The sequence below is a fragment of the Zosterops lateralis genome (genome assembly GCF_965231275.1).
Source record: "Zosterops lateralis genome assembly, chromosome: 13".
NCBI lineage: Eukaryota > Metazoa > Chordata > Aves > Passeriformes > Zosteropidae > Zosterops > Zosterops lateralis.
Window position 1 is genome coordinate 11,847,356 of NC_139773.1, and position 27,775 is coordinate 11,875,130.

Below are 27,775 nucleotides of genomic sequence, written 5' to 3' on the forward strand. Positions count from 1 at the left end.
ATGGCGAGATCCTGAGAAGAAAGAATTATTTGAAATATATGTACCAAGATTTTGTTAGTGTTTACCTAATGTTTGTAAACTGCTTTTTGTAGTGTTTTTATAATCCTTTTGCACTGAGGGTAGCACACATAAAAGCCCCCCAAATGCAACCAACAAAAAAGTCCGAGATTCTCACTTTAAAGAATAGGTTAAGAAAGGATCCTGCCTTGAAGGTGTGAGTGTTCCATGTGTTCTCCCAGGACCTGGGCTATGAACAGTTAATGCAAAAGCTGTGGGGCTGATTTACCATCCACTGAAGGCAGGAGTAAAAAATAGGATTTTATTCATCATTGCAGTGTTCCCACTGTTCAGCTGAATCCCATCAATTCAGAACACTCAGAAGTTCTATGGCTGTGTCTTTTCCTTTTGAGACTGAAAAGCTATTATGAGAAAACTTGTTATGTTGAAAAAGCGAGGGTGCTAATGGATTATTAAGTGTCTGGGTTAACCTTACTAGAGATGTTTTCATTGGGATAACTCAATTTAATATAGTATAATAGAATTTTCTAGTATATGTGAAAGTCCAAATGGTGATGTGTAAAAGCAAAGATGAAAAGTCCCTTTGAGAAATCTGTTTGAAAGCTGATTATTTGAAATCGCTGTAACCTTATAACTGCTTATCCTAGTGATGAGATAATGATACAAATCAGAAGTGGGAGGCTTAGTGATATATGTTTCATTTAGATTCTTCCTAATAGGTGACATTTGTTGAAAGCTGACTCTTGAACTGTGCTGTATGCCTTTGCTATCTATCTGCCTGGGAGCTGTTGGAGACTGTAATTGCATTTTGCTTCATTTCCTGTATAATTTATGTGAAAATCCCTCAGTGGTAGGAAAGTACAAAGTCCAGATAATGACTACGTGACAATGTATAAGATTTAGGATGGTTGTTGAGGTTGCAGCTTGAACTGCCCGTGACTCAGGCACTTTCAAGGTCATCTGATATTTAGTAAGCTCAGGCAGCTCAGTGCTTCTGAGACTGTATAAAATTAATAACATTTTGTCTACTTTTAATAAACATCAGTCTGAGCATCATTTTTTAGCTGTAGAGGTGTGTCTTTGGGGTAGGGTAAGAAAAAATGACCAGTTTTATTTCATTGAGATATTGCAGCATTTAGCCACTAGTACATTGTCTTTGAAGAATATTAAAAATAGTTTTCTGCAAGGGTGTAATGTTTTAAAGTCTCCAAAGCTTTTCCTTTTTTGTTCTGCTACACTTTCAGAGTTTCTCCTTCAAAGTTTTTTGGTCTATTTCTAGATTCTATTTTTTAACTGTGTTAGGTGCTGAATTCAGATGATCATGTAACCACAGCCTGGTACCCCCAGCTTCCCCAAGTCCAGTGTTGATGCAATATCCTGGAGAGGAATTGGCCAGTGTAAGAGGAATAAGCTCATCTCCTTTCAGACAGTAATTTGAGTAGCTGTATTTGTGGTTTTTCCTTGGACAAATGATGATAACTTTTTGCTACCTAAACAACCTCCTGGGTTATAATACATTTACTAACATTCGTTATGCAGTAAATTAAGCTCATCTGAATTTCCTCACCCATTTTTTATTAATATCTCCTTTGTGAAGATAAATTAACTAATCTTATTATTTCAATGCCAAACCCTCTAAAATTAGGGTGTGATTTTAACCTGGGAAATTGAGTGGATGTTACAAAACCCAAGGAAACTAGAAATAGATTTTTATGCATGTCTGCCCTAGATACATCCCAACTCTTCCAGGCTTTTGACTAGCAAGGTTGTCCCAAATATCATCACTCTGGCAAGTCCTGGCTATTCAGTTACTTTCTGCCATTTGTCAGTTCCTGGAACTGAGAAATGAGAAAATTCTTTCTTTTTTTTTTTTTATATAATTTATTTATTAAATAGTCTAAAATGATCTTCCTCATTTTCACTGACTCCCAGGTCTGGCTTGTAACGACTCACGTAAGTCTGGAAAATAATTTGGTTACAGTGCTTTCAAAAAGGTCTCTGGTGAAATGCCCACGTCTGTGGGATGCACGACAGACTGCTGGGTAGGCAAAGCTGCACAAAATACTGATTTCCTCATGGCAGGAGAAGCTGCAGCTTATGTATTATTCTTGAAAAATCAGTTTTCTGATGATGCCTAATTACTTTTTTGCCACCTGAAGATAGAGAGCTGCAAGTCCCAGGGAGAGTGAGCCAGGCAGGCCAGGGCAGGGCTGCAAGCCAGGGCATCAGCTGAACTGGCTGTAAAAGCTGTAACTGCCTGTTCTGCCCCTCCATGGGTGCTTGGCATGGGGTTGTTTCTGTTTGTCTTCAGCCCCTCTTCTTCCCTTGGTTTTTTCCTTAACTTCTGTCTCAGCACTGGTCTCTAAAACACTCCTGAAAATTTCCTGATTTCAATCTATTCTCTTGTGAGCTGTACTGTCAAAGAAATGTAAATTTTAACAGTCATGAAACTCATCCAAGAACAAAAATAGTCATCTCATGATGGTGTAAGATCAGTTAACTGCACAGAGGAGCTTTTAAGATGGATTTTTTTTATGTGGGATGCTAATTCACAAAGAAACTTGAACTACAGTGGGAGCATTCCCCTTGATCCAGGTGTGATAAATGTCAGCAAGAATTATGAACATGCTGAAATTGAAAAGCAGAACCTCCTGTATGAAATTAGACTGTCCAAACAATCTTAGGGGGAGAGAATGACTTACCAGAGCTCAGTAGATCAATTTTATTCTCAGTAAGTGCAAACGATGGCTTTGGCACTGCTACCCTGGAAATCCCATAACTGCTCTTGTGTCCAGCTGCACATCTGTGTTACCTCGGGGGACTAAACAGCTGAACTGAGATTGCAATTTGAGAATGAAATGTCTGTTTTTGAAGTCTAACTGAGGAGTCTTTTGATCTTAGTTCTTTCAGCCCTACAAGTAAAGGTCCTCTAGCTACGAGGAGCTTCAATGTTTTCCCACAAACTTGGATGTTCTACAGCATCATTATCTACCACTGAGGTCTGTGAATGTTTGCAGCACTACTGATAATTAGTTCAATTAAAGATACACAAGCTTGTCTAGGTCAGAGTTTCCAAATGCTTTTTCCCCCTTTTGGTTTACATACTTAATGATCTGGAGGGATAATATTCTCTTTTCTTTTCTGGAAAACCTGTCCCTATCTTGATTTTTTTACCTTGAAATTGAGATCAGCAATATTCTGAATCTCTCAAGTAGAGAGATTTTGATAAGGTCCCAAGTTGAACTGCAGTGCTGGAATGATGATAAAATTTAAACTCTACCTCTATGGGAATAGAGTATATGGGAAAGAAAAAAGCCTACTGTTTCCTTGAATTTTCAGTAAGCAGAATGCACCAGCCCAGCTCTTTCCTGGGTAAGTGTTTGAAAATGCAAAATGATCCTGTGGATCAAATGTGAGTCTTCCTATTACACACAGAGAGCTGAAAGTTTTGCAGTAAAAGGCTAATGTCCTGTTTTACATCCTGTTAATAGCAATTGAAATCAAATCTATAACCCCTGTAGCATTCACTGCGACTGAAACAAACCCAAGTAGGTTTCTGGATTCAATAGAGCATATTGAAATGGGCAGCTGGGTGTTCTGGTTGCTGAACTGCTGGCTGAGTTGAAAAGCAAAACCAAAACTGTCTTTGTGATCTGTGTTAACACTTGAATTCTTTAAAGAGGTTATTGCAGGGATCCTGGACAACAGAGGATGTTGCCAGCTTCAGGGCTAAGCTCTTGAAGCCTGCTTTCTGTTTTCCCTGCATCCTTCTGTCAGATGGGCTCAGAATTCATAAGTCTCTTGCTGCTCATTGTGCTTTTAGTGTTTGGTAGTAACTTCACATGATGTATGTGCCTCAAGCATTGGCACTATTAGAGCTGTATAAATGTCAGGCTTAAATTGTCCCCATGTTTTTTTAGACTCTCAGCTTTCTTCTAACAAAGGGGAACAAGATTTGTCTGCCTTGCTGACATGTTAAGATACACTGGCCAATTAAATCCATGTAAATCAGTAATGTTAGTGTTTTAATGGGATTGGTAGTGCTGTAACACCATGACATTACAGGATGCTGCTTTATTTGTGAAATAGAGTCATCTCTAGGAACTATAGATGGTGTTAGATTTTAATCTCTCCACTGTGGTTCCTTAGGATGAAAAGTAGGACATCTAAAATCTCAAGGAAAACTGTGATGCAGGAATGCAGCAGAAGGAGAGATACCTGTGTTTCTCTTCTGCAGATTCTGGAGATCTAGCTTATATCTTCCAGGGAATTCAAGCTCTTATTGTGTCAAAACCTGCCTTTTGGGGCATTTCCTTATTGAATGCTTATCTGCAACATGAGATTAATGTTTGTGCACATAGCTGGAATAAGCAGAGAGCTAATGGACTGTGGTAGAGTGGCCTGACTGGAGGGGAACTTATCCTCATGAGCTAAGGCAGCAGAACCTGGCCCCCAGTGCTATGCCACCAGCTAAGATGCAAAGGAAAATCACTACAGCCAGGAAAAGACACTTGAACTAACATATCCCTTCTTTTAAATGATGTAATTGAAAATGTATCTTGTGGCATGTCAAAAAAAAAAAAAAAAGTGGTGATGTGGGTGTGTTTGCAGTTCTCTGACTGTCAAAGCTCTAAAGGGCGTTCCTGGCATCCAGAATAGTTCTTTTGTTTTTCCAGCTGGGAAGAGGTGATAAGACTTTTAATGGAGATGTGCTTCTGGGCTGATATTTATTCCTTTTGGCTGTTTGCTTTCACTTGATGAATGGTCTGACAGAGAGGGTAGTAGGATGTTTCCTTTGTCGTGTCAACTGGAAGCCAAAGAGGAAAGCCATTCAGAGGTTTGAGGATTTAGGAATGGTACAGAAAGACTGAGATGTCAAAGCTCTAACAGCCTTTATTTTACAGACTTCAAACAAAAAAAATAATAAAATGCAGTACGGAAAAAAGTAATTTTTTCTGTGATCCATCCATGGTCAGCTGAAAACTGGAGTCCAGTGGCTTTAGTCTCTGTTGTGGGTGCAAGAGATGCTCAGAGTGAAGCTGGGACTAGAGAGTTCAGTTCACAGAAAAACCCACAGAGTAAGTGGGTTTAAGCAGGCTTTAATAGTCATGCATATGGCACATTCTGTGGTGCAGAACTCAGCTGAACTCTGAATTGGGGCATTACTCTACCATTGTGTTTTGTGCTAATGGAACTCCCAGATTTCTGGGGAAGCTTCAAACCAGACCAGCAAGCAAACTCTGGGCTTTATTGTGAGATGCATTTTGGAAATGCAGAATTATATTTATCTGGTCCTTACTTGTCATCTCAGAAATTAAGCGAGTTACACCAAATGAACTTACTCTTTCAATATTGTAACAAAAGATAAGGCTTGTGACTATTTAGCCCTTTAGTTATTTATCTAATTAAGTCCAGGACAATAGACAGTAAAAAGGTAAAACTTCTCACAAGCAGCAAGATTTTAGATTAATTCAGGATGGAGAGAAAAAGCAGCCAGTGCTATTCTCTACAGGAAATTTAGAAGACAGAACTAAATGTTCTTTTTGTCAGACACTACAAACAAAAGTTAACTACAACAGACCATAGATTTATGTAATCAGAATTGTTGCTGCACTGTGTGCAGAGCTATTAAGGAGAGAAAATACCAAGTTAGGAAGAAGTAAAAACTCTCTGCAAACTCTTCCTTTCATTCCCACTTTCTGAGCATCAAATAATGGCTGCAGGAACTATTAGTATCTAGTATTTTTGGTCTATTTTAAGAATGTGACCAGAATATCTGTAACTTCTATGATGGAGAAAAGCTTTGAAAATTCACTTCCCTGGCCCCAGCAGTACCTGGAGCAGTTTATTCTATCCTGGCACCCAAGGACAGTTTCAGAGTGATGCTGACAGAGAGCTTGTGTTGGTGCTGACCATACAAAGGGTGTTAGGAGACTCCCCACCAGTAAAATTGGAAGAGAATGTCATTGCATGTTTCTCAGTTACTAAAGACCAAAACACAAACCATCTTGCTTTTCCTAAGCAAGACCCTTGCCTTGAGCACAGAAAGCACAGGGAACACCAACAGCACCTACAGAGTGTTTGTTGGAAACACCACCCAGAGCGGGCCAGTGCTGGGATGGCACTCAGAGGGATGTCCCTCAGCCACAACAAGGGAAACTCAGCTGTGGATTGAGGGTTGCAGCTGGACCACCTCTGAACTCTTCTCCCCACCGTGATATGTCTCCCCAGGGCGGTGGAGAGGCTGCGCTGCGGCTTTAAGGCACTGCCGGGCACCGGGGGCTCCTCCAGGCTGGAGCACCGGGCAGAGATCCTCTGCTCCACAGGGCTCGCAGCACTCGCTGCTCTCCGCTTAATAACATTTGGCTGCTGCTGAGACGCCTGAGCAGGCAGCTCCAGGCTGCTCCCAGCAGGGCAGAGTCCCACCTGGCTCCATGGCAGCAGCGCAGGGCTCCCCCGGGCTCAGGGCTGCCCGCTCCTGCAAGAAGCAGCGCACGGTGAAGAGGCAAACCGGCATCTACACCTACCAGGAGCCGCCCCACAGGTAAGGGATCTGCTGGAGGGAGAGTCTGCTCCATCTAGCACAGCTGTGGGATCTTGTCTTTTCACTGTCATGCAGACAGGGTGTGTGTCAGGCTGGAGCAGATAGTCTGATTTGAGTAACAGAGTGGTAGCATGGAAATGAGCATAAGAAAAAGCGTTCTCTCTGTTTTAAGATGTATTTCAAACCTCTCTGGTGTCTTTTTTTTTTTAATTATTGTTATTATTTTGTCAAAGTCACATTTCATACTGAAACATAAATACTGTACATAAAGCAAAGTAACTCCATAGAGTTCAGGGTATAGAATGATGCAGGGTAAGAAGTCTCTTATTCTTTTCCTGTGTAATTATAAATTTCACTTGAATGTCCCCTGAGACTGAAGGGAGAGGACTGTAAACCAATGGATTAGTGGTCTGATGAAGTGTGTCCCCCAAATATTATTCCATGGCATGATTTAGGTTATGAGTTATTTCTAAGTGATTAAAAGGCTGTCTTTTCAGCAAAATTGAAGGCAACTTTCCCAGAAAGCACATAGCAGTACAACTGGGAAACTTCCTGGCTGGTGGTTGCTGCAGCACCTCAGATCCCTTCGTCATCCAGGGAGAAACAGTCACCACAGGTTTTTAGACCTAAGCCTCTGTAAGAATGAATATTGCTGCTCTTCCACAGACCAACAGGGAATTGCAAGAGCTGTAGCTTAGCAAATGTGGTGACAGCATCAGAAGAGATGATTTAATAATCATCTACAGGAATCTGCATCAAAGCATATGAATCTTTTCACAGGGACAAGTAATTCTTGATATGTGGGGTCCTACACCCCTGTGCCCCTCAGCAGGGAATGGGAGTAAAGCGACCACAACTGAATTACCTGCTCCCCTCATTCTAACAATAAAATATTTTATCATTAGTGAAATAAAAATAATAGGTATGAGTAATAAATTAATGTTGTCTGTTCTTTCTGGAAATGTTTAGACAGCACTTTGTCCCAGAAGAATATACAGAGAATCTTGCTAGCATGATGTGCAAGCTGTGTGGCAGAAAATGCTTGGAGAAGAAAGACCTCATGGTCAGGAGTGGGGATAATTTATGACTGACCAGCAAGTGGTGGGGAGGGAAAGAGTTATGTCCTGGAGATGGAGAAACCATCCAAACTATTAATCAACTTTAAACAATTAGGTCATGTGAGTTCCCCAGCTCCCTGTTCTTACAATGCTCTAATAGGTTGGATCCTGTGCAAATCAACGCTTTGCTGGGAATCAGAACAGGAATAACTTGTCTCCTTTCTCCTCTCATGGGGTGTATGCTGGGCTGCCAGCAACTCGGATGAGGATGCTGGTGAGGAGAAGGCTGAGAGCCATGACCCAGAGCAGATCTTTCAGAACATCCAGTACCAGAAGGAGATCATGTCCAACATCCGCTGCCGCCCGTGGCCGATGAGGCAGAAGCTGAGGGCGCTCAGGTAAAGGTGCCTGCAGAGAGATTTCAGGCTCACTGACTGTGACACTGCTTCCAGCCTCGGGAGTTTTTCAGTGTAAGATGGAAGGGTTTGAGCACAGGAATGATTTAGAGCTGCTGGGAAAGTGTTCCACAATGATGCTCTGAAGGCAGCAGCCTCTGGGTGGACAGTCTATAAGTGAAGCTGTCTCTGGTGCATGTCTGTGGCTCCCTTTAGAGAGTCACAGCACAAAAGAGAGCAAGAAATCATGCTTTGGCTATTAACTACTAGAAGAGACTGTCAGCTATTCAGAGGTCTAAAGGAAGGCTGTTGGTAATGCTCCGTAAGATGTTTTTAAATTAAATTGTTTCACTGTGTCCCAAAAAGGAGAACCAGCCTGCCTTTTTAAGGTAATTACATGGTATGAGAGCAGAAGCTGGTCACATCTTCAGGCGATATATTCTAAATGCAGTAAATACTGGACACTTGTAAGTTTACAAATGTATGGTCAGTGTAGTAAAGACGTTTCACAGTTTAGGATTTCAATTACTATAATTCTAGATTTCACATGAAAGAGCATGACTAACTCTTTGGGCCACCTCTCTAAACTGTGTCAGGTGTTTCACCTCATGATCTGTGTGACACTTGGGGTTTTTTTTCCCCTTTTCATTTGGCATTTTCTCTCAAAACCCTGTATGGTGCCCAGATGGCAATGCAGCCACGAGGAATCCCTACCCTACCAAGAGTCTTTGTGTAATCTGGGAAGCAAAGAGAGGTTTTTCTGTCTTAGGCAGAGTCTGTGACTTCCTGCTTTTCCATTCCTTTCGATCAGATCTTGGGGGTGCCAATCCACCTTTTGCTGAGGTCAAAGACTGTGTATCACCAGATGAACATGCACCTCTTTGCATCTCACAAGACAGCTACTCCATTCCTGCAGAAGAGGTGTCCACAGGAGATTGATTACCAGACTGTAAAGGGGATCTTGCTATTTTACTCATTTGGGTTCTACCATTTTAAAAGAAAGACTTTGAAACAAAATGACAGAGAATTTAGAGGGACGGAAAACTCTCCCTGCAGTCAAACTCTTGAATGCTGAACTCTTTCAGAAAAAAACTCTGTTAGCTCATGGCTGTATTTCAGAGCATTTGACCCCTTTGGTAGTTGCTGCTGGTGCAGAATAAGAGATGTGAGCAATGGGATTAATATAGAGACTGAACCTCCTCTCTCTTGTGCAGGCAGGCAAAGGAGATTGTGCTGAAGTATGAAGGGAGGCTCACGAGAACAAGAGGTTACCAGGCTGCTGGGGCAGAGGTACAGCTACTTTGTCTTAAATCTCTCAAATTTCTTGTTCCCAATAGCCAAGAGCCATTTGCAGCTCTGATTCAGAGAAATGTATGTTTGCTGTTCACTCCTGATACTTCAGCTCAGGACTGTAGAGGGAGAAAAAAACAGTTAAAAGCTTCTTTATTCTTCTTTTCCTTCTTTTTTTTTTTTTTTTTTTTTTCCATTGTAATTTTAGTAATTACATTTTTGCAGACTAATCTCATGTGTTGAGTGATGAATATCCTTCTGTTAATGCAGCATAAGCTTTCTTTTCAGACAGCCTCCAAGTATTGATGCCTGCTAGAGGGGGTGATGGGAATGGGATAACAACAAACACGATGCAGTATCCTCTGAAGAGCTATTTCAACAAACTGGGGCCACAGCTCAATAGCTCAGTATGAAAAATGTGTCTAGCTTTTAGTTTGGAAGACAATCCTACAATAGCTTATGTAAAATACATTATTAAAGAAGGAGTTTTGCTTGCAAATGCTCAGAGAATTTGAATAAAATCTTAGCAAATCTATTTACATCACTGAAAATAGACACTGGCCTGAGTTTCTGGAAATTTATAATATGCAGGAAATTGTATTTAATAAGCAACCAAGAAAAGATTTCTCTAGTCATCTAAGCAGTCAAGAATATTTTTGTCACCATAACAAGCAGACTTTTAATTACTAATTTATCTTCATTCAAAAATGCAGGGTTAGGCCAATAGACCTTGCATTTTATTCCTGTGAACAAGCGAAGAGCTGCCCATGTATCTGGTGCTCTCAGATTCTGGCCCCCAGGAGCAATGTACACTTTCCAACGTGGAAAGTTTTCCTTGTTCTGCCTTTGCATGTGTGGCAAATGCAGTGGAAGTCAAAATGCTGTTAAAATAAACATTATTTTTTGCCTTTGATGGGAGTAGAGCTAGGACTTTAGCTAAAAAGAGAAGTGCTAAATCAGAATGTCAGTAAATCAGAGATTGGGCTCAGTGCCTGTTCATATAATTCTTCCTATACAAAACCAAAAGCTTTTATCTTAGAACTCACAGGGAGTAAAAGTTTGTGTCTAATCTAATTGCCTCTATTGTATTTGCTTGAAGACATTCAGCACAGGGATGTAATTCAGCAGTTAATTAGTACCAGTCATTATGTGTAGGAGATCTGTATTCTTTTATCCTAGCACAAATTAGGGGCTATAGCCTTTACATTAGGGCTAAATTCAGCAACAGCAACAGAATGAGCTGCCTTTTTTTAGTGTGGGGTTTTTTTAAGTGGAAGAGATTTTTTTCTCATATATTTTCTTGGAAAATAACATGGTGACCAAGGAGACAAAAATTGTAGCACAGCAAAACAAGCACTACATCATCAAGATTAAGAACTCGGTGGCTGAACATGTGTTAAGAACAAAATGCAGCTACTAGTTGTGTAAGTATTTGCATAAGTTTTTCATATTTGCAAAATATATAGTGTTCATGATTGGATAACCCACTCATGGTATTGCTTATGAAAATTGAAGTTAAAATACGTTTTTACTAGCTTGACACTGAAAGTAATTTTTTTTCAATTCAATTATTTTACACCTTCTTTGTAGTTGTTTCTTGTGGGTTTTTTCCCAGTTAAAGCCAGATGCCCATACTGTGGGTTCTAAGAGTGTAAATTATCCATTCAGATACGCAGTAGGAAGAAAAAGAGATTATATCTATTAAATGACAATTTTAGAAAATTTTACTCCACTATGGACACATTGGTATTCTTTATAAATCCGTGGTGCAGCTGGCACAAGGTGCTTGAGTCCTTTCTCAGCCCTGTGAACCCTGTTTTCAACTGAAAGTTGCAATCCCAGAAATTCCCATGCAGTTCCCAGCATCTACAATTTCTTTAATTAAAATACTTCCCATTCATGTAATTAAATGCCCATATCACAATAAATATTAATTAACTTTGGCTAAAGAGACTGATAATATTTTCAGTAATTAAAATCTTATTTACTCCTCTTTAATTTTAGGAGATGAAATTACATGATAGAATATTGACAATGCTATTAAAAATGCTTAAAATATAGGTGGGATTTTAATATCTAGCTTTACTAAAAATACTTCATAATGAAAGTATGGAATACAATTTTTTTTCCTGTCAATACTGTAAAGTTATAGCTCTAACTCAACAACTCAGAAACTTCTCTCCTCTCACTTTTGCACAGGTGGATTTTACTTTCTCTCCCACATGTGTACAGTGCGTACAGGAAGATCCTCTGACCATGCAAAAATGGAGATTGAATAAACTACAAAATATAACCACAGGATTTCTGCAGGTTTTGGCTGCAATACATAGAGCTGAGAATAAAGCACTTAAATTTGCTGCTGTTGAATAAAACCCCTTATTTTTCCTCTAAGAGAATTTCCTCTAAGGCATTATCCTACTAATAAGACCTTAGTCATCAATGTTCGTAACAATTCTTGTGATAAAAGATAAGACATGAGCAAAATACTCAGCACTTAATTTTTAATTTTTTTTTTTTTTTTTCATGTGGAGAAGTGTCACATTTCTCTGCTTTTTTTCCCAGCTTTGGAGGAAGTTTATTCGCCTTGCATATAATTTTGTGGTAATCTTTATTCCTTGGGAAATGAGAATAAAGAAAATTGAGAGTAAGTATAAAAATTTCATGGTATTAGTAAAACACTTGCTAAAGTGCTGAGTCTTATGGGGTATTTTTTAATGTACTGAATTAAATAATATTCGTGAGGGAGTTAAATGCATATTTTTCAGCAGTGAATTCTTTATTTAAAACTTTGCTTTTTCAACTTTTTCTGGTGCCTCAGAAACTGCACAGTTCCCATTGATGGTCTTAGTTGGGGGGTAACTTTTGAAAATTCAATTTTGTCCCTTTGGGATTCTGAAAATGATAAAATTCTCTAGTTTGCTGAATGCCATCCATAAGAGAGGTTTTTCTTTTTGGCCTGTTATTCTAATACTTCATGGATAAATGATACAAGCTTTTATAGACTCTGCAGGTCAAGTAACTGTTTTTCTTTGTGGTTTAAGGTCATTTTGGGTCTGGAGTTGCCTCTTACTTCATCTTCCTGAGGTGGTTGTTTGGAATCAATATTGTCCTTACCATAATGACAGGAGCATTTGTAGTCCTACCAGAGGTAAGAACACACTATTAATATTTACAGAGAAACGCTTATTGTTGCACTTTCCTTTCTCAATGGAGCAAACACCACACTTAAAGTCATGCATCAGTTTGAAATGTACACTGTAAAATGAATTATTTAAAATAAATTCCTCTATTGAGAGTTTTTTTCTCTGCCAAAGAATAACATATTCTTTTCTATTAGTGTTAGAGATGGTATTTTGTCAACATGGTACTAATGCTTTTAGAGAATATGTTTTTATCTGATTACTAAAATAAAGAACCCATTCTTAGAAGATGTAGTGGGTGTTGAGTACACTCAAGTCCTATTAGTGTCATTTACAGGGATAAAAACAGAACATCCCTCTCCAGACTCTGAATTATTGCCCATTAAAAATCATTTCCTACAAATTCTGAACAGCCACAACTTTGTTTAAGTTCTTGCATACAAGTAAGGCAATTTTTTAACTTTGTTAAATTATTCATAAACATTATTTTGCATCACCTACCCTGTGCTTTAATAATGTTATTGCAAAATATGGGAATACCTGACTTTATTCTCACTGCACAAAATAAAAAAAGAGTAAATACTCCTCAAACAAATGAAAACTAAACCGGAAATAAAAAGATATTGACATTCATTTTTTAATTTTTAAGGAAAAAGTACATTTAACCCTGAACTATCCTTTTGAGATCAACCACTGCCCCATTTAATTTAAAAATGCTTACATTGAAAGCATGGTGCAGTGCTGACACAGAACTTGCTACCCTGGGAGTTCCACCCTTGTGGGCAGCTCTTGCTGGGTTCCACTGGGCAGCCCTGGCTCAGATGGGCTCATGCAGCTCCTGAGACCTGCTCTCTCTTTCTCATCTTCAGAAACCTTCTCTCTCTTTCTCATCTTCTGAGACCTCCTCTTTTTTCCCCATGTCCTGAGACCTCCTCTCTCTCCCACAGCTCCTGGCCGGAGCCCCATTCGGCAGCACGGTCAGCAAGACCATTCCCAAGGAGCACATTGCATCTGCTCAAGACCTGGACACCATCTGGTCACTGGGGGCAAGACTCAAACCACTCATTATTATTTTTCTGTCACTGTTTTGTTGTAATTGTTGGTTACTGCTCTTACTGACGGGCTCTGGTCTTTGCAGGGCTACCTCCAGTACTCTGTTCTGTTTTATGGCTATTACGGTCGTGACAGGAAGATTGGGAAAGCTGGATACCGGCTGCCTCTTGCCTATTTCCTTGTTGGAATGGCTGTGTTTGCTTACAGCTTCATCATTCTTCTAAAAAAGTAATAGTGCCCATTTACTGCTGTCCATAAACTTGTGTGTTCAGGCAATCAGCAATGGTATTTACTCCACTTCCTCTGTATTTATTCTGTGTAGTGCTATTAACATGCTCACCTCTGCTAATATCATGGAGACAGACTGAGTTCCACTCTAGATTGCCCCTTATCTTGTTATAATCTCCACTCTCTGTTCCATTTCCCAGCCTATAAAAGGAGGGCAGCACAGATCATCTGTATGCTTTTGTCTCTGTGCAGTGTAAGGCATCACACCCGTGGAAGTCCTTTCCCCTCTCTTCTGCTATAAATATTACCATGACAGAAATTTATATTTGAAGTGTAATGCTTTCAGCATTATTAATATTCCCCTCTATTGAAATTCAAATATAAAACTACCATCCTAGGTGTAATATCATTTGAATTGCTTTAGTGGGTATAATGCATTCCATTGGAATGTAAGCTTAATTTCTTTGCTCTGGAAGGGACAGCAGTAGGAGTTACTTAGCAGAGAGAGCAAGACTGCCTGTGCTGACCATAAATCCAGGGATGTGCAATGCTTGGAGAAGGGGCAAGGTTACTCTAGCCTCTCCTGATTTGCTTTCTCTTTCCTTCTGGATACCTATTTACCTGGCACAGTGCAATCCATGTTTTCAGTGCTGTCTGCAATAGCTCTTAGTTTTGCGGCCAAATCTTCCCTTTTCATTTATTTTTAATCTACCTGCTGGTTTGTGCCAAGGGTCACTGGTACATTTCACACCAATCTCCACATCTGCAATTTCTAGATATGATCAGCTCTTCTCCTTCTGACTTAGCTCAGTGATTCTCTGCTGTGTACAGCTCCCCTTTAACGCTGTCCTTTCAGATGCCCTTTCTTTCATAAGCTATTAACCTTCATTTCATATCCTATTTCTGCCACCTTGCCCACCTGACATGAGTAGGAGAGGCTTGCTTTCTTTTCCCCAAGGTTTGTAAAATGGCACTGGGTTTCTATTTGAGAGTAACAATATTTTGAGGATATAAGCAACAGCACAGCAAACGGATCTTGTGGACAATTGCTAGTTATGCTAACCTAGATTTAATTCCTGTAACACTGACCTTAGTGATGGTCCATTCCAGCTGGATCCTACCTAAAGGCTGTAAAACTGAAATAGGTGTAAGCCCACAGTTCTAGTGAGATTTATTTGCTTTATTTGTCAGTTATAAAGCTGTAAATATTGAAATGCCCTTCCACAGTGAGTTATTTCTCTCTAGATGTAAAGTCACGTTCATGAGCTGCACCTCACCCTGTTTTATGTTCTTCAGACAGCTGCCAACAGTGATAAAAATTTCTGCAAACCTTTGGTAGCTCTAAATGTATAAACATCTGAAAATCATGAATCAAACCAGTAACTCCATTCATTACCATCTTCACACACCAGAAGCAGTTAAATACCTGTTATTTTTTTTACAGAATGGCAAAGAACTCAAGAATGAGTTTAGCAAGTGCCTCTGATGAAAATTACACTTTCTGCTGGAGACTGTTCTGTGCTTGGGACTATTTAATAGGAAACCCTGAGGCTGCAGAGAGCAAAGCTGCTGCCATAGTCAACAGCATCAGGGTGAGCAACTGACCTTCAAATTATTTCAAGTTGATTTACTTGTTAATCTGTAAACCATGTAAATTTTTCCTCTCATCCCCTTGCAATTCCTATTGGTTTCTTGTATTTATTTACAGATGTATTTGCCTAGGGGAGGGCCAGTTCACATCTGTGTGGTATTACAGGCACATCATATTTGCTGACATCCCAGCAAAGGGACATTGTGTCCTTCCTCAGGAGAGTTTTATTTAATGCGTCTGTATGTGTGACAAGAAGTTAGATAACTAGAAACAAATTTGCTAGTGATGAAATTTCATTGAGTGTTGGAACCAAATTTATGTTAACAATTGATTTGGCAGAAAAATAAACAAATTTATAGAAAGTATAATTGTTTATATGCAAAGGAATTATTTCATGCCTCAGGGAATCCATGTGCAACAGCTCATATTTTACAAGATGCTTTTTTACATCATAATAAGTTTTATCTCTCTCTCTTTGGTTTATAACTTCCTGCACATAATTTATTGTTCTTTCTTCTTTATTTTATCAGCTATTAATCAGGCTCCCCAGGGAAATGGTCATGGCATCAAGCCTATTGGAGTCCCAGGAGCATCTGGATGATGCTTTTAAGTCAAATGGTTTAGTTTTAAGTATTCCACTGAGTATCAGGAAGTTGGATTCAATGGTTTTTATGGGTCCTTTCCAACTTGAGATATTATAAGATTGTCTCCATATTCTATGATTATCTATCTCTCCATAACAAATGTAGGGACATCTTACAGGTCTCTCAATATTAGAAAACTGTTAAAAATACAGATGTTTTGCATCTAGAATCTAAGAGTATCTGTGCTTTTATAAAAGTAATTTATTTCCCAAATTTGGTGTATTCTCATTATTAAAACAAAACTTACTTCAAATTGTGCCAGGGATAAATTAATAAGCTATGACATTTAGTTATTTCAATGACTAAGGGTAACTTTTGACAGCACTGTATTATATTAGTGACACCCAGATTTTAAAGGCACATCCTGCCAAAAAATCTGAAAGCGTAACCTTCTTGTTGTATCACCTTGAACATGCATGGCTGAAAGTGTCTGAGTATCTGATTATTGTGTATTTGTTTCTCAGAAATCTCCATCACTTTTTAATATCACATATCAGTGCTACAAATCAATGAGGACAGTGGTATTTATCTGCTTGCACCTCCAGGATGTGATGGTTTTTTATTAGTATACTTTAGATATGTGCATTATTTTTGCTGAACGTTATTAAAATGGTAATGCTGTGTTTCTTTCAAGGAAGCTATACTGGAAGAGCAGGAAAAGAAGAAAAGCAAAAACTTGTATGTATATAACATATGAGGTACTTTTCAAAGCCCTGTTTCAATGCAGTTATCAGTGCTAATCTGCTTGTCTTGTACTTCTTAACCTTGTTCAAAATGACCCTGGTGTCATAAGACAACTTGCTGTATTGGTTGTATCTTCCTTTTTTTCCTAGGGCAGTGACCATAAGCTTAAGAATTATTGCAAACATCCTGGTGCTTCTGTCCCTTGCGGGAAGTATTTACATCATCTACTTTGTCGTGGATCGATCCCAAAGGTTAGAGCGCACCAAAAAGGAATTGACTCTTTGGGAAAAAAATGAGGTACACTGTCTTTATGCCAACTCTGTGTTAGAAGCAGGATTGCTCTCTGGGGGTTCTCTGTAGCAATATTGTGCACAGAGGTGTAAACAGCAAGAGATGAGCCAGGAGAAAGGAGGAATTAATGGGCAGACCTGGATCTGCCTTGGTGCACTTGCTCTCTCAGCTCTGCAGCCAGGTGTTAATGCTGCTGAAATGGACAGAGGGGGGTGCATCTCCTTATTTCACAGACACTGCAGTTCTAGCAGGTCCCTAGCACAAAGCTTAGTCTCTCCTGTCACTTATAAATCTGCTTTTACACCCAGGACTGAGCTGAGCAAACACTGGGCTGATGGACTAGAAAGGAACTGACTTTAATAACAGCAACAGATCCAGTATCAGGGGATACTGAATGTTCTGCACCTATTTCCAATCAGAGGAATGAGTGAGAGTAGGAGGTGAACAGGGATGAAGAAGCCACTTACCCATTTCAGAGGAAGATGCTAGTGTCATATTTTCTTCATGTTAACTTTTAATTTCAATTAATGAAGTTGAACTTTGAAGCTGCAATAACTGGAGTAAAGACTCCCGAGTGGTATTCCAGATCTATAATTTTTGATCATAACTACTGTTATTACTAATGTCAATTAATAACTTTTTAAAGCATCTCCTCCAAGAAAAGCAATCACCAAAGCATGTACCTCAGCAATATTTCAATCAGCCCTCAGGATTCCACAGAAGTCCTTCATCAAACACTACAAAAATGCCACATTTTTGTTTCTGTTCCATAGGTCAGCGTAGTTGTGTCACTGATCACAATGATTGCACCCTCTGCTTTTGAACTCGTGGCAGCTCTGGAGATGTATCATCCAAGGACCACTCTTCGATTCCAGCTTGCCAGGTATGGGCATTATTCAGTGTAAAAAATATGTGGAGAGAAAAGGAGGAAAGGAGAGGTGTGTTCTGGTTCATGTTTTCTTGCAGCCAAACCAGAGAACATACGAGAAGTCAATGGTTACCAATGCTAGTAACAGTATTTTATTCTCTTTTCAGGGTTCTTGTCCTATACCTGGGAAACCTCTACAGTTTAATCATTGCTCTCCTGGATAAAGTGGACAGTATGAGTGTCACTGTAAGTTTAACTTGATGTTTTCTGATGTATAAAGCTAGTAGACTTCATAGACAAAATTCTGTTTATTGTGAAGTCAGATGAAAATTTGTTTGAAATTGATTAAAATATGATGGCTTGATAGGATTGTAGAGCTAAGTTTAGACAGCAATTTTTATTTACAACTGCTTATAGGGTCTTTTTAATTAGTCTTTAAGGATAACTGGATCCATTTGATTGCTGATGTAAAGAGATAAATAGATTTCTGTGCACTGTTGAACTATTAAAAAAAAAGAAAAACCTCATTACTGTAGGTCCAATATTTCTGCCTGCCTAAATTAGCTTGAAGTCCTGCCCTTTGGTGCTCCATCTGAGTCTGTCCATTGACAGCTGTTTAACAGTTGCCTCACTGCTGCTTGGAAATATATGAAGAAATGTCTGTGTGTGTGTGAATGCTGTAGAAGGTGCAGACATCTGCACCCATGTACAGTTAAAAAGTAGCTTTTGGGATACTTATTATTTCAGGACTCTGATGTGGACAACAATGCAAGTAATTCTACCACCTCCTTAGCAACCAACACTCTTTCTAAGGATGACAATGTAACCATTCCTAATGTACAAATTAAGAGAAATGGCTTTGTCACATTGGAAGAGCCTCGCACCCAAGGCCTGGCAGTCTCAGACTCACTGGTGAATCAAACAATTTCCTTTAACACTCAGAACCCACAGGATCAGTGCTGGGAGACATATGTTGGTCAAGTACGTAATTGTTTTATTGTCATCAGCTTACTCCACTCACCCACATTTGATAAAATTATAAAATCATGTTGCTCTGTGTTTATTTTTAGAACCTTTCTTTGTATAAATTCCAGAATTTAGCTTCGGATGATGCAGGAAGAGTTAAGACTGTGCAAACTGCTATGGCCATAGATAAAAGCTTTGGGTTTTGTTCAGTATCTACAGTATGTTTAATGCTGTTCAAATGTTCTTTTTCCAGGCTTTGGTCTCTGTCTTCAGCTCTGCACAGGCAGATCTGTAACATGGATCCTATTTAAACAGGGCACATCCTTCTAACTCCTACAGAGAAACAATACTATAAAGACACATAAGCAGCACCATGTACTCTGTGCAGACTCAGATTTTCAAGGGATGGAAATGCAGACCTGAAACACGAGATTGTGCTCTTGGTCATTTGTACAATATCAGAAGTCTCTATTCATTCTTCCTCAATAAATCTCTAGACAATCAAGTGCTCTTCACTTTTTCAGAAGGAGAGAGAACTACAACAAAAGGTTTCAAAATCCCTTCAGTTTGTAGGAATGGGGACAGCTGGATGGCAGTGCCATGTTCCCACATTTAGGGCGCAGAAAATCTGCAGATTTAATATGACACCTCTTGGTTCCTTACATGTGAAGGATACATTATTTGTGACTTCCAGGGACACTAATACATTCAGAGAGAAATTTTAACCACAAAAATGCAGAAGATATCACTGATCCATTTGAGGCTGTGGTTTCTGACAGTGTCACACTCATATCCAGGACACTGGATTAAGAACCATGTTTGTGAGCTTCTGATTTTCTGAGCTTTTCGTTCCAGAATGAGGAATATTAAAGGTATTGTTTGACCATTAGGAGGAAAAGACTGCTCCAAGGTTTATTAGCCTGACTTCTATTTTTGTACTTCCCTTTTGCACAATCTCATAGAAAAAAGAGAGTTTTGAATGTTTGCTTTTTTCCCTAGAATGGCCTCGAGATGTATAGAACTGAATTATTCCTATTTTAATTATATTGTATAAAGCTCAATTAAATATAGGATAACTTCATTCTTTTGTACAAACTAAACAACTATTTTTTATGGCTTGATGATATGCCATTGGGTTGTGGGTTTGTCTGAATAATAAGATTTTTCTCATTGTGCAACACTTTGCAAATACACATTACAAAAGTCATATTAATAAAAGAATGGGTGCAATAGAAAAAAACCAACCCATTTCAGTTTAGCTAGACACATTTTTAGAACATTAGAAAGAAAGTCATTAAAAAGACAGTTTGATACCATCATGACCAGTATGTTACTGCTGAAAGGAATAAAAGGCACACTGGAAGCTTGATTATATTTATTCTCTTTAACAGAACAAAGACAAGTAAGGGAAAAGTCAAACAGGAAAATTTTAAAAGGATATTTATATATTCAATTCATATTTTATCAGAATACTAAGCTTGAGCCAAAAATGCAAGTAAAAATGCAAAAGAGCCATATGCAGCCCATTTGCTTTCAGAATGACTCAGTATGTGTGAACAATGTGTATTTCAGGAGATGCTCAAGCTTTCAATTATCGACATGATTTTCACAGTTGCAAGCATCTTGCTAATTGATTTTTTCCGTGGACTGTGTGTCCGATATTTGAGTGATTGCTGGTGCTGGGATCTAGAAAGCAAGTTTGTAAGTACGATCCTTATTTTATCAAGCTAAGATGTTCAAGATGGGTAGGCTCCTTCCCTCAGCACTAAATGTCCTTGAAGTCTTTTCACAGATGAATAATTTCTTGGTAGCACACATCTATAAAGGCACACTGTGTTTAAATTGGAGGGTACAGGATAAATGTTGAGATTAATGGTTTTTCTCAAGCCTACTCACATGGCTCTGGTGCAAAAATTTTTGGTTTACACAAAATAAGATCAGAGCAGTTCCCACAGTCTGGCGTGACACAGAGGGCGTGGAGTTGTTCCCCACATCCTCTTTCCTGCAGCTGTAACATCTTTACCTAATGTAGACAGTGCTCCAAGAAACAGTAACCAACAGAACACAGCTCTTTAAGAAAATTACAGTGGGTAATACTTGGTTAGCTGTTGGCATGAAAGGCTGCAGACTGTTCTTTGTCCTCAAAGATGTGAAGTAAACTAGAGAGGAATAAATTAATTTAATCCCTGACTGCAGAGTAGGTTTTGCTGTGTTCCCACTGCCTCCCAGCAGCTGGTATTTGATCTGGATGTTTCAGGCTATGTACTGTCTGCAAAATGATTCAGTCAAATGCGTCAAATAAATGGTCTGGAAACAAGATTAAGACAAAGGTATTCATCATACACTGTGTTTCTTGTAGCCAGAATATGGAGAATTCAAAATTGCAGAGAATGTATTGCATTTGGTCTACAACCAAGGAATGATCTGGTATGCAGTCCTTATGTGTTTTTTTCTTGTCCTTTGTTGGCTATTGCTTGGTCAATCTGATTATTTAAATGAAACCTATTTAAGTAGGATATTGACAATGTAGTCTTTTATACTAAGAGAACATCTGTTGATAGTGAGCTATTAATCTGTTTACCTGGTGTGGGGTTTGGGGGGTTTTTTTAGTCCATTCTATTGCTGTCAAAATGGCTTCTGGCAACACTGAGCACTGACATATGATTTTTCCAGGATGGGAGCCTTCTTTTCACCTTGCTTACCAGCATTCAATGTGCTCAAGTTGATTGGCCTCATGTACCTGAGGAGCTGGGCTGTGCTGACATGCAATGTGCCACATCAGCAGGTTTTCAGAGCATCTCGGTGAGTCAAAATGAGAACCAAAGATAAAGAAAAGATCAAATGCAGGTAATGGAAATATCTTTCATCAATACAAAGAAAATTACAGGAGATTTTAGCTCTAGACAAATCAAATTTCACACTAACACTGATAGCAAAAGTCTGAGGAAAAAAGACATAGTTACTGAGAAACTGGAGGGTTTGTGACGTGGGGTAGTTGAAGATGTGCAAGAAGTAAAAAAATGTCAGGGAATATTCCTAGATAGTTATTATGGCCTAAAATAAATGCTTTATTTCCATACAAATATGACAGAGCACAATAACCTATATGTGTTAACTGTTGCAAGTCCTATTTCTTGATGTTTCTCTATTTGAAAGCTGTGCAAAATCTGCTTTTGTCTGTTGAATTGTAAAACAGATTTCTTAATTTTTCTTCCATTATGATAAATATCTTAACTGTTTATTAAAGCGGAAATAATTTTGGGCATCTTTAATTCTTAATAATCAGTTATTTCTAAATTTCTTTTTAGGATGACTTGACTTCTGCTGCTGTTCTTTTTCTCTCCTAACACAACTGGGCAGGAAGGGCAGCCTTTGTGAAAGGGTGCAGGAACCAGTTCTCTGGCTGCAGCAGTGGTATCTGGAAAACAGTGCAAATAGAATTTTCATCATTAAGAGTCTGTTTAAACCAGTTCTGTTCAGACTTTCTAATTATAGCAGAATGATTTTAATCTTTCAGACATGTTGATCTTGAACTGGATAGGTGGATTCAGACTTGCACATTTATGTTGCCTCTGGTTTTCTCTCTGATTATAATCTGAATATGTTACATATATAATAATGTTACATAATATAATCTGAAATATGTTACACCTTCTTGCAGGTCCAATAATTTCTACTTGGCCATGTTGCTGTTTATGTTGTTCTTGTGCATGTTACCAACAATTTTTGCTATTGCCCGATATAAACCATCCTTAAGCTGTGGCCCCTTCAGGTGAGGTATAATGGATTTTATTTCCCCCTCTTACAATAAACTTTTCATGCTTCATCATACACAAATTACAGTTGTAAATTCAAAACAAGTTGATAGGACAATGCTTTTCTGATGCCTATATTTTACAGTATATGATTCAACAAGGTGAATAGGTCAAAGTTCTGAGTTGATTTGCTTTATATACATGATTTAGTTAGTTTATATCTACCTACTGTAATGTGCCACTGAGCAACTATCACTGTCTTGTGTCTCCATTCAAGAACCCTCCAAGCTTGTTTTTTATTCAGTGCAACACTGCTTAAACAAATATACTCAGGATTCCTTACAACTTAATTTTGCCTTTTTTCCCTCCCACACCTCCTATAGTGGCCAAGAAAAAATATATGACATTGTTTCTGAAACAATTCAAAATGATTTTCCCACATGGTTCAACACAGTGATTACTTACATCAGCAGTCCTGTGGTTGTCCTCCCTGCACTACTACTGTTATTGTAAGTACTTTGGTTTTTGTAGGCAGGTTAAATTGACTGTATTAATACTGGCCTTATCTCTCAAGCATAACTGAAAAAACAATTCCAACACCTCACTGAATGGACCAGATAGGAATGAAAGTATGTTAAAAAGACTGTCAAAAGGAATTTCATGTTCTGGGATGCTTTGTTGGAGCTGTATTGTGTCAAGGCTTGCAGTGCTGATGGTTCCAGGAAGTTTAAGAACCTTCTTCCCTCTTAAGAGTCCCTCAGAAATAATTTTTCCATTTATTCATGGTCATTAGTTCAGTTTATGACAGTGAACAGGGCTGTCTGTCATGTAAAGAAACTATTCAGTCATCCTGATTTATGACAAGATAAATCAATTATTATGGTCTGCTCTTAAGTGTTAATGTAATATAACTTGCTGCAGACTCTCTTGTGGAAGTCTTTTCTTACTTGAGTTATAAATAATTGTTCACAGTTGGGAAAAAATATTGATTTTGAGCCACTTGAAATTCATTTTGCTTCTCTGAAAAGTTCAATTTTGTTTTGCTTGTACCTTTTTACCTTTTTTTTTCCCTGTGTAAACTGCCAACAAAGGCAGTGTCCCACCGGTGGCTTTTCAAATCAGAAGCAACTTTTCCTATTTGTAACTTTTTTCCTTTAAGGTCCCAGTCATATAATATTTACAAATTTAAGTATTCCTATTGACTGCTTCAAACTGACAGCTAAGCACATACTTAACTATTTGTGGTATGAAGTCTAGCTATGAGACATTGTCTGAAAGCCAGTGCAATCCATTATGTCAGGCCACAATCTGCCAGGATCTGATCTCATCTGTGCCAGGGTAAACAAGGTGTTATTTCAGCCAGACAACAAAATTACATTGGTAATGATTGTGCAAACTCAGATGTAACTCTGGTGTCTCTGTTCTAAAACCTTGGGCTGTGAAAAAAAGACAAAACAGTATCTGTCAAAATGATTTGTCTAAAATTAAAAAAAAAACCCAAAACAGGACAAAACAAATAAAACCAACGAGAAATGCATCCCAGGTTACACACACAATAAAAAGACCTAAAAAAACCCCAGGAGAAATTAGAACTGCTGTTAAATCTGTTTTCAGTGTCATTTCTTTCTTTAATCTGTTTGCTTGAAAGAAGGCTGTAATCCATTATTACAGTATAAGAAAATTATACAGAGCAGCAGCTGAACTTGTACATCATTTTGACCTATAAACCCTCAAAAAGAAACTGTCAAGAATGTCTGAAGTGACTCATATCACTCCTTTCACTTCTAGCATGCTAATCTACTACCTACAGAGTATTGCAAGATCATTAAAATTCACCAATAATCAACTGAGAATGAAGATACAAACAGTAAGTATGGTGAAAAGCACTTTTACATGTAATTTGGGGAATCTTCAGTAAAGTATGAGCCTAATTAAATCTCTAAAGTCACTTCTAGTGTTTCATAACATAACACAAATCCTCTATTTTTCATCCTTACAAAGCAGGGGATTTACTCTCTAATCCATAATAATTTACGGATTCTCATTCTTCTGAATGTATTTTAGGAAAGAACTGAAGATAAGAAAAAGGTGGTTCAGATGGCAGTAGGTAAGTTGGTGACCTTTAGAAATGCCACTATTAATAAAGCATTTGGACCTAAACCCATTTTGATTTTTCATACTTATAGGGAAGTAAAACTACATTTTTTAAAATTGTATTTCCTGCAGAATCCTCCTTTTGGATGGTTTCTGAGCTAAGTCTGACTTAATCTTGGCAACACTGAAAGACATAATTCATAGCTTAAACGCGAGTTCACTTGGAATCTTTGGAGTGGGTATTTTCCTGCTTTTATCACCAACAAGGAAGAACCTGGTTGCATCTTTGATGATTCAAATCATCTCAGACTTTGCATGCAATGCAGAGGCTGGTAGGCAGAAGAAAAATTGGCTTGTTGCCCATTTTGGAATCCTACAGTGCAACATCCAGTGTTTTTTCTGTCTCCCCTGTACTCCATCTGCTATGTACTGTAGTGTGAAGACCTACCCCTTTATCACCAAGTATCCCAGTGTGACACCAGTTTCTCTTTTCTGAACACAGGGCATTCTGCTGGCCTTGGATCCCTGACTGAAGGGGGAATTCAAGCCACTGAATTTACACAACAGTTTCTAAATGTAGAGACCTGCAAAATTCCTATAATAATTTCTGTTTTCTAGCCAGAATCCAAAATCTGGATGCTAACGACAAAAGACCAGAGCAAGAAACTGATATAATCAGCCAGGAGTCTTCTGTTCGGTCCTCAACACCCCGAAAGAATGGCAGTGTCTTGAACTTCGAATCTCCTGTGAGCAAAGGCACCAGAATACAAACCATTTCCCAGTCTGTGCCCCAAGCTGTGCCATCAACTGATGTGGTGAGACCTGCAAATGCAACCCCCACAACTTCAACCTCTTTAACACCAGCTCCCTCTGTGTCAAGTGTACAGAAACCAAGAAATGATCATATCACAAACAGGTAAGACTGCTTTGATTTTGAAATGGTATTTATCCTAGCAGCTCCATGCCATACCTGTTTATTTACAAAAGAGCAGGGTTTTCACACTGTCTGGAGCTCTAAGACAGCAAAGGAATTTTTAAAAAGCAGATTCATTCATGGGTACTATTGATGTTGCTGGTGACACCACATCCTTAACCCTCCCTTAACAGAGATGGGATTATAAACCCTTTGAAATGATGTAGCTGATGGAGTTTACACACAGCTCAAGCAAAGGGAAATACTAGACTTGCCCTCAGGCACATCACTAAAAGAGTTTGTGAAGAATACCATCTCCATGAACAAAACAAATACAGAGTGAAGGAACTCTGCAGAATGTCTGTGCACCTTTAGTTGTACAACAATCAGTCTGGCATATCTATAGATGGATGCTTTAAACTATCTTTTGGGTTTTTTTCCAAGTGGATAAAGAACAATTATAAAACAGAAAGTGAATATAACTTGAGAAGACAATTGTGTCAACTTTTCTTAGAGAATAATAAATATATCTCCTAATTTCTAGGGTATATTTTTAAAAATGGTTATAAAAATTTGGAACAGCGGAGATATGATAATCTCCACATTTTCAACTTGGTCTTTGACTACCAGAGCAGTGATTCCATTATATGTTTCAATTCCATTAATTGATAAGTATGTACATCTATGTTTCCTTTTTCTTTCTTCCTTTCTAAAGATACCCAAGTGTTGTTCATAGGAGTGCAAGTGAGCTGTGCAAAACAAAGCCCTGCACACCAGTGACTTTCAAAAAGCACACTGAAGATGTTCATTCTGACCCTCTCTTCAGAAAAGCCATTCGGCAGGTCAATTCAGATGCCCTTGGGGCAGGGGCTCCTGTATTTTTGGGATGCAGACCATATGCTACCAGGTATTTTCTGGTTAATGAAAACGAGTCCCGCAAAAAATCGCTCCGTTCTTCCTCCCGACTCCAAAGGCATTTCAGAAAGGAGGAATCAGGAGACATTATTGAGTTGTATCCACGCCATGTCAGAAGATACGTGGTTCGAACACCACACCAGGTGTATTCCCCTCATCCCAGTGAAGATGAAGAGGACGAAGAAGAACTTGAGAGAGAATTCATGAACAGATCCCACCGCCCTCGCTCACTGTCTGACCTTCGCCCAGCACCGCGGTTTTACATTGGGGATCGTGCTGATGGCCACATTCTCATGGGCAAAGACCTGGCCAGAGTGCATTACAAATCCTGGGATGATGGTTTTGAGCTGGATCTGGACAGGCCTCCCTATGCTTACAGGAAAGTACACCTGAACTATCCTGAGCCACGTGTGAAACCAAAATCAAAGCAAAAGCTGGAGCAATCTCTAACAGAGTCTGATTCCATTTCCATTGAATCCAGCAGTGATCCGCAGAACAGCAGCAATGACCAGTACATCCAGGTCATCCATACCAAGGACAAGTATCCAAAAGCTGCGGCAAAACACCCCAAAAAGAAATCTAAAAACAGTGTTGATCTAAGTATGTCTGAGCCTAGTGAACTGGTGTGCTCAAATGTCTGAGAAAGTGCCCCAACTTCATTGTGTTTTGAGCTGGTGTACGTGCAGTTGTACTTTACTTGCTGTTTGAGGTCTATCAGAGTAACTGAGATGTACTTTTTGTAAGAATTGTGTATGCAGCCACTCAAGGTGGGAAAAGCCTTGTGTTTTACTCTTTATTGTACCTTGCTTTGATATCACAACTGATGTGTCGCAAATTTTAGAAAATAAGGTTATTCCAATTTATTCCTTACTGTTATGCTGTCAAAACCCAAAATCTCTGCCTCCTGGAAAACCAAAAGCCATGTATTTGGGGCACTTCAATTAAACCAATACAAAAACACATCAGATGAGGCTCTTTTTTATCTGCTACAGCCAGAGCTGAAGATTCTTCCTGAATAAATTCAGCAGGGAATCCACTTCCTGCAGAGTTGCTATTTAAGAGTAGATCTTGATGCGCCTCGTTTGAATATGCTGTGGCCCAAACAAATTAGGAAAAACAGTTAACTAGAGAGAATTGTGAGTTTAAAGAAACTCTCTTTAGAGCGTAGCACATGGGCAGGGGAGTAATTTGACAACTTGTATCAGACTTCTAGATTAAATCCTAGATCCTCTATTAATTTTCTGGTGAGCCTCAGGCCGCCCTGGGAAGATTCTCAGTGGTAAAACTTTCGATCCGCTGCCTTTAAAAGACTCAGTTACTCGTAGTTT

The 27,775-nt window shown here is 38.8% G+C and overlaps 1 protein-coding gene across 1 annotated transcript; it reads left to right on the forward strand.

Moving 5' to 3' along the window:
• Positions 1 to 6,452: 6,452 nt before the first annotated feature.
• TMC3 (transmembrane channel like 3) lies at positions 6,453 to 27,088 on the forward strand (the record flags this gene model as incomplete). The annotated part of the gene is made up of 22 exons (XM_083871201.1): positions 6,453 to 6,562; positions 7,875 to 8,018; positions 9,230 to 9,305; positions 11,868 to 11,949; positions 12,347 to 12,453; positions 13,393 to 13,491; positions 13,584 to 13,726; positions 15,171 to 15,318; positions 16,596 to 16,639; positions 16,795 to 16,942; positions 17,710 to 17,819; positions 17,972 to 18,050; positions 18,552 to 18,785; positions 20,343 to 20,471; positions 21,130 to 21,197; positions 21,444 to 21,572; positions 22,432 to 22,542; positions 22,909 to 23,034; positions 24,314 to 24,392; positions 24,590 to 24,632; positions 25,238 to 25,535; positions 26,248 to 27,088. 22 exons carry the CDS (start codon positions 6,453 to 6,455, stop codon positions 27,086 to 27,088), a joined length of 3,348 nt encoding a protein of 1,115 aa, XP_083727327.1.
• Between the last annotated feature and the right edge of the window lie 687 nt (positions 27,089 to 27,775).